Source organism: Elgaria multicarinata, chromosome 3 (assembly GCF_023053635.1).
Source record: "Elgaria multicarinata webbii isolate HBS135686 ecotype San Diego chromosome 3, rElgMul1.1.pri, whole genome shotgun sequence".
Lineage (NCBI taxonomy): Eukaryota > Metazoa > Chordata > Lepidosauria > Squamata > Anguidae > Elgaria > Elgaria multicarinata.
Genome location: NC_086173.1, coordinates 168,092,556 through 168,106,207, shown reverse-complemented (window position 1 = coordinate 168,106,207; position 13,652 = coordinate 168,092,556). Strand labels below are relative to the sequence as shown.

Sequence of the window (13,652 nt, the reverse complement as noted above, 5' to 3'; positions counted from 1 at the left end):
ACCAGTTACCTAGGGAGGTTGTGGGCTCTCCCACACTAGAGGCATTCAAGAGGCAGCTGGACAACCATCTGTCAGGGATGCTTTAGGGTGGATTCCTGCATTGGCAGGGGGTTTGGCCTTGATGGCCTTGTAGGCCCCTTCCAACTCTGCTATTCTATGATTTTGGAGGGAGTGACTTTTCTTTCCTTTCTCCCCTCTCTCCTTTCCTCTTCTTCATCCCCTAGTCCCCCACTCGTTCCCTCCCTCCTGTCCCCCAAAAACCTCTCCCCCCCCCCGCCCATAAATAACCCAGCAGCTCCGCCCTGCCCTTACCCTAAAGGTCTGACCACAACCAACCTAGCTCACCAAACTCCTTTGCATTGCTTGGGACTCAGGCAGCCCGAGGAGCACACGTGCGCCTTTCCTCGCTGTCGTTCCTGTTCTATGCAGCTGCAGGCGCAATAAGGTGAGTCAAGGTGAGTGACTCAATGAGCCTGTGGAGGAGCCGTGATGCTCTGGAAAAGGCGCCCGATTGATGTGTCTTTTTCTGTGCTGCTGCTGCTCCACTGAGCAGGCTCAAGGCACCATTTTGGAGGTCAGAATTTCTCCGGCCAGCCCGACCAAGAATCCGGGATTCTTGCCCAGCCGGTCGGGACATTTCAGAATCTCCTGGAAATCGGGACATTCCCGGTTTTCCGGGACCTATGACAACCCTAGGCTCAGGTGGCCTCGGTGGCACGGAGTGCTTTCTACCAGCTCTGGTTGGTGGCCCAGCTATGCGCCTATCTGGACAGGGATAACCTGGCTTCAGTCGTCCGTGCTCTGGTAACCTCCAAATTAGATTACTGCAATGCCGTCTACATGGGGCAGCCTTTGAAGATGGTTTGGAAGCTGCAGCCTGTGCAAAATGCAGCGGCCAGATTGATAGCTGGTGCAGGGAGGTCTGAGCATATAACACCGATTCTGGCCCACTTGCATTGGCTGCCTATACATTTTCGAGTCCAATTCAAGGTGCTGCTTTTAACCTATAAAGCCCTGCATGGCTTGGGACCGCAATACCTGATGGAATGCCTCTCCCGATGTGAACCTACCCGAACACTGTGCTCAACATCTAAGGTCCTCCTCCGAATGCCTACTCCGAGGGCAGCTCGGAGGATGGCAACAAGGGAGAGGGCCTTTTCAGTGGTGGCCCCCCAATTTTGGAATGATCTCTCCAATGAGGCTCACCTCGCACCAACACTGTTATCTTTTCAGTGCCAGGTCAAGACTTTTCTCTTCGCTCAGGCATTTAACAACATTAAGTTTGTTTTTTAATGGACTCCGGAATTGTTGTTTTTAAATGGATACTGTTGTTTTTATGTTTCTGATGGTTTTTAAGTTTTGTATACCTTTTAATGTTTACTGATTTTAACTTCTGTGAAGCGCCCAGAGAGCTTCAGCTGTGTGGCGGTATATAAATGTAATAAAATAAATAAATAAATAATATAAACTACCCCCTCACTAAGGAGGAAGCCAAATTTGGAGACTTGTATAAACAGTGTGTCACCAGCTGTGCCTGAAGCTGCAGAGAATTCAGAACGTTGCAGAGGTGATGTTTGTTCTCCTTATAATTGTCAAAAACGTGGTGACTTATTTATTTAATTACATTTATATACCGCCCCACAGCCGAAGCTCTCTGGGCGGTTTACAACATTTTCTTATTGTTCTTCGTGTGATTTTCTTCGACTTATTTTCTTCGTGTGATTATTTTTTTCTTCTCAAAGGATTTCTTTCCAAACCACACATTTGAGTCTGCTGAAGTAAGCATCAGATGCAATAAAACCACAAGGCGACAACTTGCATTTAGGACGAGAACAAGAATTCCTGCCGTGCCGCTGACAGGCTTGAGAGGAGGACTGGCAGGGGGTCAGTTTTAATTATTCTCATTCCCATCAGATGTGTCACCTTGCTGGCTGGTCTCCATCTGTATCGGGACATCGACTGAAGCCTCAGTCTTGCAAAGGGGCTTTGGTTTCTTGTAATTATTTTCCTTAATTACCGTAGTTGAGAGAAGCAAGGCGGAGGCTGTACCAGAGATAGAATGTTTCGCTGTTACTGCTGCTGGTGTTTCCCCAGACTACCTGTGAGACGCTTGAGGCCAAATGCCCTTTGACATCACAAAGACGTGACTATGACCCGTGGCGTTACTACAGGCCAGGAGACATCCTCATTAATGGGATCGTTTCTGAAGAAAAGCCATTGTATTCACATGACAAGGCTTTCAACCAGCGTCCCTATAGTAACTTTGGTTCAAGGCAAGTAGTTCTGTGGTAATGACGTTTATTACTACTTCACTTTCTACTGGGCGGGGAAGGGACACATTCTCGATCCTCCCAGAGTGCAGGACACGGAACAATGGGATCAAGTTATAGGAAGCCAGATTCCAGCTGGACATCAGGAAAAACTTCCTGACTGTTAGAGCAGTACGACAAGGGAATCAGTTACCTAGGGAGGTTGTGGGCTCTCCCACACTAGAGGCCTTCAAGAGGCAGCTGGACAACCATCTTTCAGGGATGCTTTAGGGTGGATTCCTGCATTGAGTAGAGGGTTGGACTTGATGGCCTTATAGGCCCCTTCCAACTCTGCTATTCTATGATTCTATGACCAGGGACCAGCTCTGGACCACGCTGCCTGCTAATCCTGTTTGACCACGGACCTGGTCTAGACCACCCTGCCTGCTGTAAACCTTGTCTGTTAGCTCTGTGACCTGGACTATTCTTTGTGTGTCTCCTTGTCTGCATCTGGCCGCTTCCTAAGAGACTGAATTCTGCCTGTAACTTCGAGTATTATCTGCCTAGTCCTAATTACTTGGTTGTTGCAATAAAGTTGGCAGATTTCCTGGACACTGTTCTTATCTCTGCCAGCTCCTTAGTTGTTTATTTATGGTTGGCCTTTGGCAGCTTTCCCGGACACACTGGCATAGAGAAATATATTTGGGTGTCATCAGCATACTGATAGCACCCCGCCCCATGCCTCCGGATGATCTCTCCCAGCGGTTTCATGTAAATATTAAATAGCATTGGGGAAAGGATGGTGCCTTGTGGTACGCCATACAACAGCTTCTTTTTTGAGGAGCAGCTATCCCCAAGCATCACCACCTGGAACCTACCCAAAAGGTAGGACCGGTAGCACAGTGCCTCCGATTCCCAAACCCCTCAGATGTTCCAGAAGGGTACCACGGTCAATGGTACTGAAAGTTGCTGAGAGGTCCAAAAACACCCGCAGAGACATACTCCACCTGCCAGGATTCAGTTTCAGTATATATTTTTATTGCATTTATATACCGCCAATAGTCACAGTCTTCTCTGTGGTTCACAAAAATTAATGCATGCATGGGTGTTGTTCCTGTTTCGTTGTTTTTTAAAAGAATTGTATATTTTATTATAGCTCCTGATGAAGGAAGATACGTCCGAAACGTTGAGCAGAGCATTTTTGGATTTTAAGAGTAAAATAGTTTTTAATACGTTTATCAAGCACCAGAGTTGATTTCTCTTTTTATCATCTTCACAAAAATTAAAACCATGAAATACAATTTACAGTATAAGACTTAAATCACAATCTGTGACTGAATTGCTTTCCAAACTCGGAGCACTTTCATGGCTTCTCGCTTGTGTGTATTCTTTGATATCGCTTAAGGCGTGCGCTCCGAGGAAAGCTCTTTCCACACTCTAGTCATTCATAGGGCTTGTCCCCTGTATGAATTCTTTGATGTTGATTAAGGAGGCTGCTCTGACTGAAGCTCATGCCACACTCTAGGCATTCGTAGGACTTCTCTCCTGTATGATTTCTTTGATGTTTCTCAAGGCATTTGCTGTAAACAAAGCTCTTTCTGCACACTAAGCATTTATAGGGCTTCTCCATGTGAACTCTTTGATGTAGATTAAGGCTTTTCCTGCTAGAAAAGCTCTTTCCACACTCTAGGCATTCATAGGGCTTTTCCTTGGAGTGAATTTTTTGATGACACTTAAGCACTGAGCTGTGAGCAAAGCTCTTTCTGCACTGTAGGCATTCATAGGGCTTCTCCCTTGTGTGAATTCTTTGATGCTTCTTAAGGTGCATGCTCCGAGCAAAGCTCTTTCCGCACTCCAAACATTCATAGGGCTTCTCCCCTGTGTGAATTCTTTGATGTTGATTAAGATAGCCACTCTGATTGAAGCTCTTTCCACACTCTAGGCATTTATAGGGCTTCTCGCTTGTGTGAATTCTTTGATGTCGATTAAGGCGTGCGTTCCGAGAAAAGCTCTTTCCACACTCTAGGCATTCATAGGGCTTGTCCCCTGTATGAATTCTTTGATGTTGATTAAGGAGGCTGCTCTGACTGAAGATCGTTCCGCACTCTAGGCATTTGTAGGGCTTCTCTGCTGTATGAATTCTTTGATGTTTCTCAAGGCTTATGCTGTAAGCAAAGCTCTTTCCACACACTACACAATCATAGGGTTTCTCCCCTGTGTGAATTCTTTGATGTTGCTTAAGGTGTCCCCTGTTAGCAAACTTCTTTCTGCACTCTAAACACTCATAGCGCTTTTCCTTGGAGTGAATTCTTTGATGTCGCTTAAGCTTTGTGCTGTGAGCAAAGCTCTTTCCGCACTGAAGGCAGTCATATGGTTTCTCCCCTGCGTGAGTGCTTTGATGATACCTAAGGTGGTTGCTCAAACTGAAGCTCTTTCCGCACTCCAGGCATTCATAGGGCTTCTCCCCTGTGTGAATTCTTTGATGGTGATTAAGAGAGTTACTTTGATTGAAGCTCCTTCCACACTCTAGGCATTTATAGGGCTTCTCCCATGTGTGAATATTTTGATGTTGCTTAAGGTTTGTGCTGCGAGCAAAGCTCTTTCCGCACTCTAAGCATTCATAGGGCTTCTCTTCTGAGTGAATTCTTTTATGCAAGTATTTAAACCTTTTCTCTTCTGTGTGAAATGGTTGACATTTGGTAAGGTGAATCTTCTCAGTCTTTATATCCTGAGAGCTTTTCCACTGTGTCTTCCAATTGTGAATGTTCCTATTACTTGGTTCATCTAGTACTGGAATTTCACAGACATCTGACCCTTCCATAGAAATGGAATTGATTCCCCACTTCTCTTCAGTTTCAGTTTTCCTTCTCTGGTTTATGCCATTTTCCTTGCTCTCCCTGCGATCACCTGCAAGAATAAAAAAGAAATCTTCCTGAAATCAGGGGAAAAAGCAAATGGTTTGCTAATTTGATTAACTGGATACAAAAAATATTTGGCTGGACAGGCAGTTCCTTCCAAAGATATCAAATATCCCCTGAAGTTCATCAGAATTAAGAACTAGATTGATGTACAGCACTTTCATTGAGAAGATGTCATAACTCTTACAAAGTAGCTCAACCAATAAATAAACAACATAAAATACTGTAAATCCAAAAGGCACTTAAAATTTGCCATTTTGTCCTAGCTGGTTATTTAAATGGGAACGGGAAAGTGGGAATTCAACCCTAATGGTTATTTTTAATGTCTAGTTATATCTTAAAATGAAAAGTAAGCTGTCTTCTGAATATGCATTACTCTCCTCTCCTCCATAGGGACCTTGTTGAGGTAACAAAATTTATCCACAGATTAGTTACAGCCCTGGTGGACTTGGACATAAAGCCATAACAGGTGCTGGAAGAATCTGGAAAGGTCACAGATAAGAAGTGAAGATTTATTTATTTATTACATTTCTATACCGCCCAATAGCCAGAGCTCTCTGGGCAGTTCACAAAAATTAAAAACATTCAAAACAACAGTATAAAACCATACTATAAAATACAGTATAAAAGCTCAACCAGATAAAAACAGCAGCAATGCAAAATTACAAATTTAAAACACCAAGTTAAAATTTATTGATAGACTGTTAAAATGCTGGGAGAATAAAAAGGTATTCACCTGGCATCTAAAAGAATATAGTGTAGGTGCCAGGTGAACCTCCTTAGGGAGCTCATTCCACAGCCAGGGTGCCACAGCAGAGAAGGCCCTGCTCCTGGTAGCCACCTGCCTCACTTCCTTTGGCAGGGGCTCGCGGAGAAGGACCCCTGAGGATGACCTTAGGGTGCGGGCAGGTACATATGGGAGGAGGCATTCCTTCAGATAGCCTGGCCCCAAGCCATTTAGGGCTTTAAATGTTAATACCGGCACTTTGAAGATTCAGCTAATTGAATAATTGGATATGAAAGTGTATATAAAGAGTTGCAATTTTAGTCATGTCTGAACTTGGAGATGTACGTGTCGTGATATGCTGTGTTGCATATGAAGAAACTGAATACTGGAAAACACTGTTTTATATCTCAGTAACGTTCTGTACTGAAGTGAGACTCTGGTGTGGGTATTTCTTTGAACAAAGGTTTTCTAAACTCTGCTACGTTGAGATTCCCAACAGACCTTTCAGATAATATCTGTAACGTCTTCAACATTATGCAGTTTTAATTATGGCGGCAAAGTAAGATTGGTTGGTAGCCATCACTGCCACAGAATAAGTCCAGCTTCTGTCCATCTTTAGTCAGGTATTCGGAGTGTTTTCCTCCGGTTGCGTTTTAGCCATCAAACCACTTGTTTCATTGCCCTCAGCTCTGAAGAAAAATGTGAAGGTGGCAAAGCCTTTCAATTTGTCTAAGTGTGTTTCGGAGCAAGCATATCGAGAGCCCAAGGCCTTGGAAGGGCACTGCACTGCTGGCAAGCGCAGGAAACCCTCTGGATTCATTATCCTCCAGGACCAGTTCATCATATTCAATCCTCCTCCCTTGTGGAGGTTACAGGACTTGATTAGGTACTTTATCCCTTCAACCCTCATGGTTCTTTTCTACAGTATGTCCCAGTTGCTTCAGAAACCCTCCATCATGGCATCCTCCTAGACCATCTCCCTGGGTTGCAGTATTGTGTTTTACAGACATATATTTCAAAATGAAGTTTGTCCTGCTGTCTAGTGGTACCTCAAAATGGAAAGCAGGCTTCTGAAAATGCCATAGTCTAATCTCTGGTGCTTCCTCCATGGAGAACGTTAAGCTATGCAGATGCAATCATGGTTTTCAGCCACCACTGTCACAGAATAAGGCCATCAATGGGCTTTTATCAAAGTTTTGTCAGGTCTTCGGAGTGTTTTCCTTAAATTCTGATTCCACAAGCACAAACTCATACTTACACCTTCTCGGATCTGTCAAGAAGCCAAAGAGGGAGTCTTACCCAGAGGATCACTTTCCTCACCCAGAGAGGCCAGGATCCCACGATTCTCCTCCATGACTTCTTTGTGCAGAGTCCTTTGGCCTGGTTCCAGCAGAGCCCACTCCTCCTCCGAGAAATGCACGGACACCTCCTCAAAGTTCACAGGACCCTGAAAGAAGAAGAATTGAGGTTCTCATAGAATTGAGGTTCTCATAACGTTGTGATCCACGAAGACAAGGATGGTGAGGTCTTCCTTCTGAATGCCAGAGCTTCATCAGTGACATTCAAGGCCTTCTAAGCAGCCATCTTGGAGAGGAGCAAAGGAAAGGGGCAGGTATATATGGAGAACCTGGTGAAATTCCTTCTTCATCACAACTGTTAAAGGAGCAGGAGCTATACTAGAGTGACCAGATTTAAAAGAGGACAGGGCACCTGCAGCTTCAACTGTTGTGTTGAAGAGGAAATCTCACCAGGTACCCCATATATACAAATGAAATTCCCTTTTTTATGCAACTCTTAAAAATACAGGAGCCCTGTCCTCCTTTTCATATGGTCACCCTATTCATGAGTGACATTGAAGGCCTTCCTAGCCGCCATCTTGGAGACGGAAAGGGGCAGGTTCTTCCAGGACCAAAGAGATGTGCAGGAAACAGAGGCCCCCGGGACTCCCCTACCTGCCCAGGCTGTGCAGAATCCACTTCCACTCCACCACCAATCGAAGGAGGCCTAGAAGGATCCCCCAGGATCAGTTCACTCTCTCTGTGGGTTTTTCCGCTCCCTGAGAGGAAGGCAAAGAAGGTGGGAAGGTAAATTAACATTCTTAAGCAATTGCATTTTCACTGTTTTAGTGGAATCCATGTCCATCCACATTACTAAAGCTCATTTCTTTTTAGAATATCAAGAGAAAAAGTTTCTCTCCCCCACAAAAAAAAATCAGGCTCAAGGAGAACGTTAAGGCAGCTCATGTACCTTAGGCGTAGTTGAGGGAGGGAGACCATGGGGAAATACATCCCACTAATCCTTACCCAGGGAGGAAGGTCCTCCATCACCCTCCTGCAAGATCCACCCATCCAGCGGCCTCTGTGTGGTGCCCGGTGGAGCCTTCTCAGCCTCAGGGAATTTTGTGGGTGCTCTGGCCAACATCCCCTGGACCTGGAGCAGAAGGGAGGATCCCAGGCAGAGAAGAGGGATTAGAGAAGGAAAGAAATGCGTCAGGTCAAGGCCAAGGACAGTGTTGCCCAAATTACTTTGCATTTCAGGGCTCCTTCTCAAGTTGACCGACCCTCCAAGCCACACCGCAGACTTAAGTTGTGTCTTTATCAGTGGAACACACAAGGATGTGTATTTTGGGGCTACGAGTTCAACCTCGGCATTAGCAAAGTGCTTGAACGCCCTCCGAAAACCAACCAGGAGGAAAGTGAGAACCACCGAGACATTCCCCAACACCCAGCATTTTCTGCTGTACGCTCAGCGATTTGGTGCCTGTGAATGCTATTCCAGTTGTGTCGGGGTGTGGGTGTCTGCCATCACTATGTCTTGTGGTAGTGAGTTCCATACTAGTGTATGCCTGAAAGAAGTTGAGTTACTGGTGGGAAGCATTACAATTTCAGTCTCTTTTAGTCATCAGGATGAAATGCTCTCACCTGCTCTTTGTCCTCTGCCTGGCTCAGGAGGAAGCCTTCTGCCAGGGCCACCGCCTGGGAACTGGTCTCCACTCCACATTCTCTGACCCAGCTCTCCATCTCCGGGGGCAGGACAGCCAAGAACTGCTCCAAGACCACCAGGTCCAGCATCTGAGCTTTCGTGTGCTTTTCTGGCTTCAGCCACTGATGGCAAAGGCGGTGGAATCGGCTGCAAACCTCTCGCGGTCCATTGGCCTCCTGGTAGCAGAAATTTCTGAAGACCTTATACTCTCTCTCTGAGCTGATGTGGCTCCCAGAGATGTTCTCCTGGACTCTTCTTTCCCAGGGCTCTGCACTGCTCCCTTCCTGGATGATATGGGAGATGATTTCTGCTTCAGGGTCAGCAAAGTTTTGCTCTTCCATCTTCACTCTGTTCTCCATCCCTGCTACCAACAGAACTCAGAAAGTCTGCTTCCTTCACTGCCAATTTCTCTCTCCTGTCCTGTAGGAATTCAAATGGAGGAGCTGCATGAATTAGATACAGCTGTGGCCAACTTAATCCCCAGGACCTGTCTCCAGTGGGTCTCCACAACCCCGGTTCCACAGGAATCAGGGTCCTGGTTGAAAATGAAGTTCTAAATCTTGAGCAAGAGAACAGTGAATGCTCTTTGAACTTGTTAAACAAATGAAACGAGCCACAAAGGAAGCCTTAAGAATGGTTTATAAAGACAGTAAATGCAAAAGAACATCACATACAGCAGTGAAATGTGAAACATGTGATAATTACAAAGAAATACCTTCGCATGCAATGCAAAATATACAACACTTGCAAAGGCTTTTTGGAAAAGAGTGTGAAAAGACTACTTGACTCAACTAGCAGCAGTTGAAGTGTTATTTAGCTCTAGTTAAACTCCCAACAGTCCAAACTAGTTCAATGCAATGCTAAAAGCTTTCAGCCACATAACATTATAGTCTAAATTTTACAGAAAAGGAAGGAAAGAGAGCTTGGTTGGCATGGAATTAAAAGGAAGGTGGAGCTACCAGTCCCAGGCAGAGATCTGAAGAACAGGATGTTGCAGACCCAGAGTTGGAAGAAAGTCTTAGAACCCAGGGTGTAGAACTCAGCAATGTCTAGTTAGGAAAAATTAATCCAGAATGTAGAGAGGATGTTTTAAAATGGAAAAGAGTAGTGAAGTCTGAGTTCCACCAGTGACTAAAATAAAATTGTTGGGGAACACTGACTCAAGCTGCTCAGGACCGAAGCATCTGGACCCCCAAAAGCTCGATCAGACACGATGGCAGCTGCACCCTCAAAAACTGAAGAAGAGACACGGGCAAAGCAAGAATTTCTTTGTTCCCTCAAAGAGAACGAAAACATGCAAAGTGTGGCCCAAAATTAGGGTGACCCTATGGAAAGGAGGACAGGGTTCCTGTACCTTTAACAGTTGTATTGAAAAGGAAATTTCCTCAGGCGTCATTTGTATATATGGAGAACCTGGTGAAATTCCCTCTTCACCACACCAGTTAAAGCTGCAGGACCTATGCTAGAGTGACCAGATTTAAAAGCGGGCAGGGCTCCTGCAGCTTTAACTGTTGTATTGAAAAGGAAATTTCAGCAGGTGTCTGTTTCCTGCACATCTCTTTGGTCCTGGAAGAACCTGCCCCTTTCCCTCTCCAAGATGGCGGCTAGGAAGGCCTTCAATGTCACTCATGAATAGGATGACCATATGAAAAGGAGGACAGGGCTCCTGTATTTTTAACAGTTGCATAAAAAAGGGAATTTCATTTGTATATATGGGGTACCTGGTGAGATTTCCTCTTCATCACAACAGTTGAAGCTGCAGGTGCCCTGTCCTCTTTTAAATCTGGTCACTCTAGCATAGCTCCTGCAGCTTTAACTGTTGTGATGAAGAGGGAATTTCACCAGGTTCTCCATAGAGAGCTCCAGCTATTGGGCGGTATAGAAATGTAATAAATAAATAAATAAATAAATAAATAAGACACCTGCTGAAATTCCCTTTTCTATGCAACTGTTAAAGATACGGGAGCCCTGTCCTCCTTTTCATTTGGTCACCCTACCAAAATGCTCCAAAACTCGCGGAAAGCGTGTGTGTGGGGGATGTATGTCCGGAAATGTTTACCCACTTCCAGATGAGTTAGAAACTTGAAATGCAATGATACAAGCTTTCAACTACATAACTTTTTTTCGTAGTTAGAAGCAGCTGCTTTGAGAACAGGGCAGCCTCTATCCCAGGCTACAACACATTCTGCCCTCAAAGAAAAACAGGTCTGATTAATTAATTAATTAATTATTATTATTTTTATTATTTATTTATATAGCACCATCGATGTACATGGTGCTGTACAGATAACACAGTAAATAGCAAGACCCTGCCGCATAGGCTTACAATCTAATAAAGTTGTAGTAAACAATAAGGAGGGAAAGAGAATGCAAACAGGCACAGGGAAGTGTAAACAGGCACCGGGAAGGGTGAAGCTAACAGTATAGAGTCAGAACAAACTCAAAGTTTAAAAGCTATAGGGAAAAGAAAAGTTTTTAGCTGTGTTTTAAAAGCTGTGATTGAGTTGGTAGTTCTCAGGTGTTCTGGAAGAGCATTCCAGGCATGAGGGGCAGCAGAGGAAAATGGGCGAAGCCGAGCAAGGGAAGTAGAGACCCTTGGGCAGGCGAGAAGCATGGCATCAGAGGAGCGAAGAGCACGAGCGGGGCAATAGTGTGAGATGAGAGAGAAGAGATAGGAAGGAGCTAGACCGTGAAAAGCTTTGAAGGTCAACAGGAGAAGTTTATATTGGATTCTGGAATGAATTGGGAGCCAATGAAGAGATTTCAGAAGCGGAGTGACATGGTCAGAGCGGCGGGCCAGGAAGATGATCTTAGCGGCAGAGTGGTGGACAGAGACCAGCGGACTGATGTGAGATGAGGGGAGGCCAGAGAGGAGGAGGTTGCAGTAGTCCAACCGAGAGATAACCAGTGCGTGAACGAGAGTCTTGGCAGAAGAGACAGACAAAAATGGTCGAATCCTGGCAATATTATACAGGAAGAAACGACAAGATTTAGCTACTGCCTCGATATGAGGAATAAAGGAGAGCGAGGAATCAACACCCCCATAGCCATAGTAAACTCTGGGCAGTTTACAGAAATTCTAAAATTAAGATAAAAACGGGTATACAAAATTTAAAATTCTAAAACACAGAACATAGACACATAAAGCTGATGAACCAGTTTCACTCCCAATCCGTTTCCATGGCTTCCTTCTAAGCCCTCTCTGCTCCCAGCAAGAGTCCCAAAAAGCAGAGTAACAGTGATTTCGCCTCCCTCTTAGCATGTCAACAACAGGCTCACTTAATACATCAAAGAGGAACGTACTAAAACAAATATGATGAAAGCACCCCAGATTGATTTCAAAGCCATTAGGACCACCAAATGTTTCCCTATAGGAGGGCCTGGATTCCCTAGGGGCAAGTTCTGTCTCTTTTAATAGGTCCTAATAAAAGCACCTTGGAATTTATTTCCAAGGCCTCGTGACTAAAATAAAGGGAGAAATATGTCCCAGGGTACTTCTTCACGAACAGCTTTTATAAAAGCTTTTTGCCAAAAGATGGGATATTCCTCCTCTCCACCCAGGACCTTTCCTCTTGTGTCTCTCCCAGACCCCCCCCCCTTTCTCCAGCCTTCCCTTCCCAGATTCCCTAATGATGGGGGGAAGGAAGGGAGGTGCAAGGCGGAGGGGGGGGGGTCTCCTGGAGGGGCCCCAAGTGGGTCAGGGGTGTGTGTGTGTCTCTCTCTTTTCCCACCCCTGACCCAAATTTGCCTCCCTGCTTTGGGGGTCCCTCCCTTCTCTGCTCCTGCCCTGGGGAGGGGGGCTCCTTCCACCCCTTTTCCCTCCTGGGGGGCAGGAGGGCTCTGTCTCCCTCTCTCTCCCCACCCACCCCCTGCCCCATACCTGCCCTTGTCCTTCTCTGCTCCTGCCCTGCCCCCCCCCTCTTTCCACCCCCTGGGACCCCCTCGCATTTTGTCCTCACCTGCTCCTCTGCAGAGGAAAAGAGGCTGCAGACGCCGGACACGAGGCTCGCAGGGGCAGCGGGAGAATCCCAGGCTCCTTTGCCATGGGGGGAGGGGGAAGTGTGGGGCTGGGAAGGGAGGGGCCTCATCCAGCCTTGGGCTCCTCACCTGCCCTTCTAAGACCTTCCCCATTCCTCTTTAAGCCTTAGATGGAGGCAACACACAAGAGCCACAGAGGCTCCTCCCGGGGCTCCTGGCAGAGACGCGGACCTGGGGCGGGGGGCTTTTATCCCCGCAGGAGCATCGCCTCCCCGTCTGCTCCTGGGGGCTTTGCAGGATCCAGGGCGGCTCTTTGCACCATTGCTTTCCCTTTGGGCGCAGAACGCAGCCTGCCCTGTACACTGGCAGGTAAAGCCTGGAGGGATATTATGGGATGTCAGCAGCATTGAACGTCCCCAGCCCTCCCTCTCTGGGGCAGCCCCCCTTGGCATGAACCCCTCCACCCCCTAGACCTTCTCCTTCCTTCCACTGCCCCTCCCTCCTCCTACCCCCCCCCCAAGGGAGTTTTGTCCCACTCAAAGCCCTAAGACTTCCTCCCACTTGAGCCCACAGACCATCAGAAGTGCCCTGAGGCTGGGTCACACCAAGGGTCCCTCAAATCCAGCGCTCTGTTCACACAACCAGTCTACCCACAAGCAGGACACGGGTGCACCAGCACCCTCCCGCCCATGTTCCCCAGCAACTGGTGCATAGAGGCTTAATGCTGGTTAGTCATCAGTTAACTATTTTTAACCGATATTGTTTTAAGTGGATCCTTATCCCACAAAGGACCCCAAA

At 46.3% G+C, this 13,652-nt stretch overlaps 2 protein-coding genes across 3 annotated transcripts in view; one reads left to right on the top strand and one right to left on the bottom strand.

Moving 5' to 3' along the window:
* LOC134396281 (zinc finger protein 420-like) overlaps window positions 1–13,652 on the top strand; it is a 918,719-nt gene that overhangs the window by 706,713 nt on the left and 198,354 nt on the right. The gene's annotated exons all lie outside the window — the stretch shown is intronic.
* LOC134396491 (zinc finger protein 345-like) overlaps window positions 1–13,652 on the bottom strand; it is a 204,703-nt gene that overhangs the window by 10,243 nt on the left and 180,808 nt on the right. The window contains exon 3 of the mRNA XM_063123012.1: window positions 7,847–7,950. Within this exon, the coding sequence (XP_062979082.1) occupies window positions 7,847–7,950 (104 nt within the window). The remainder of the gene's footprint in view (window positions 1–7,846; window positions 7,951–13,652) is intronic.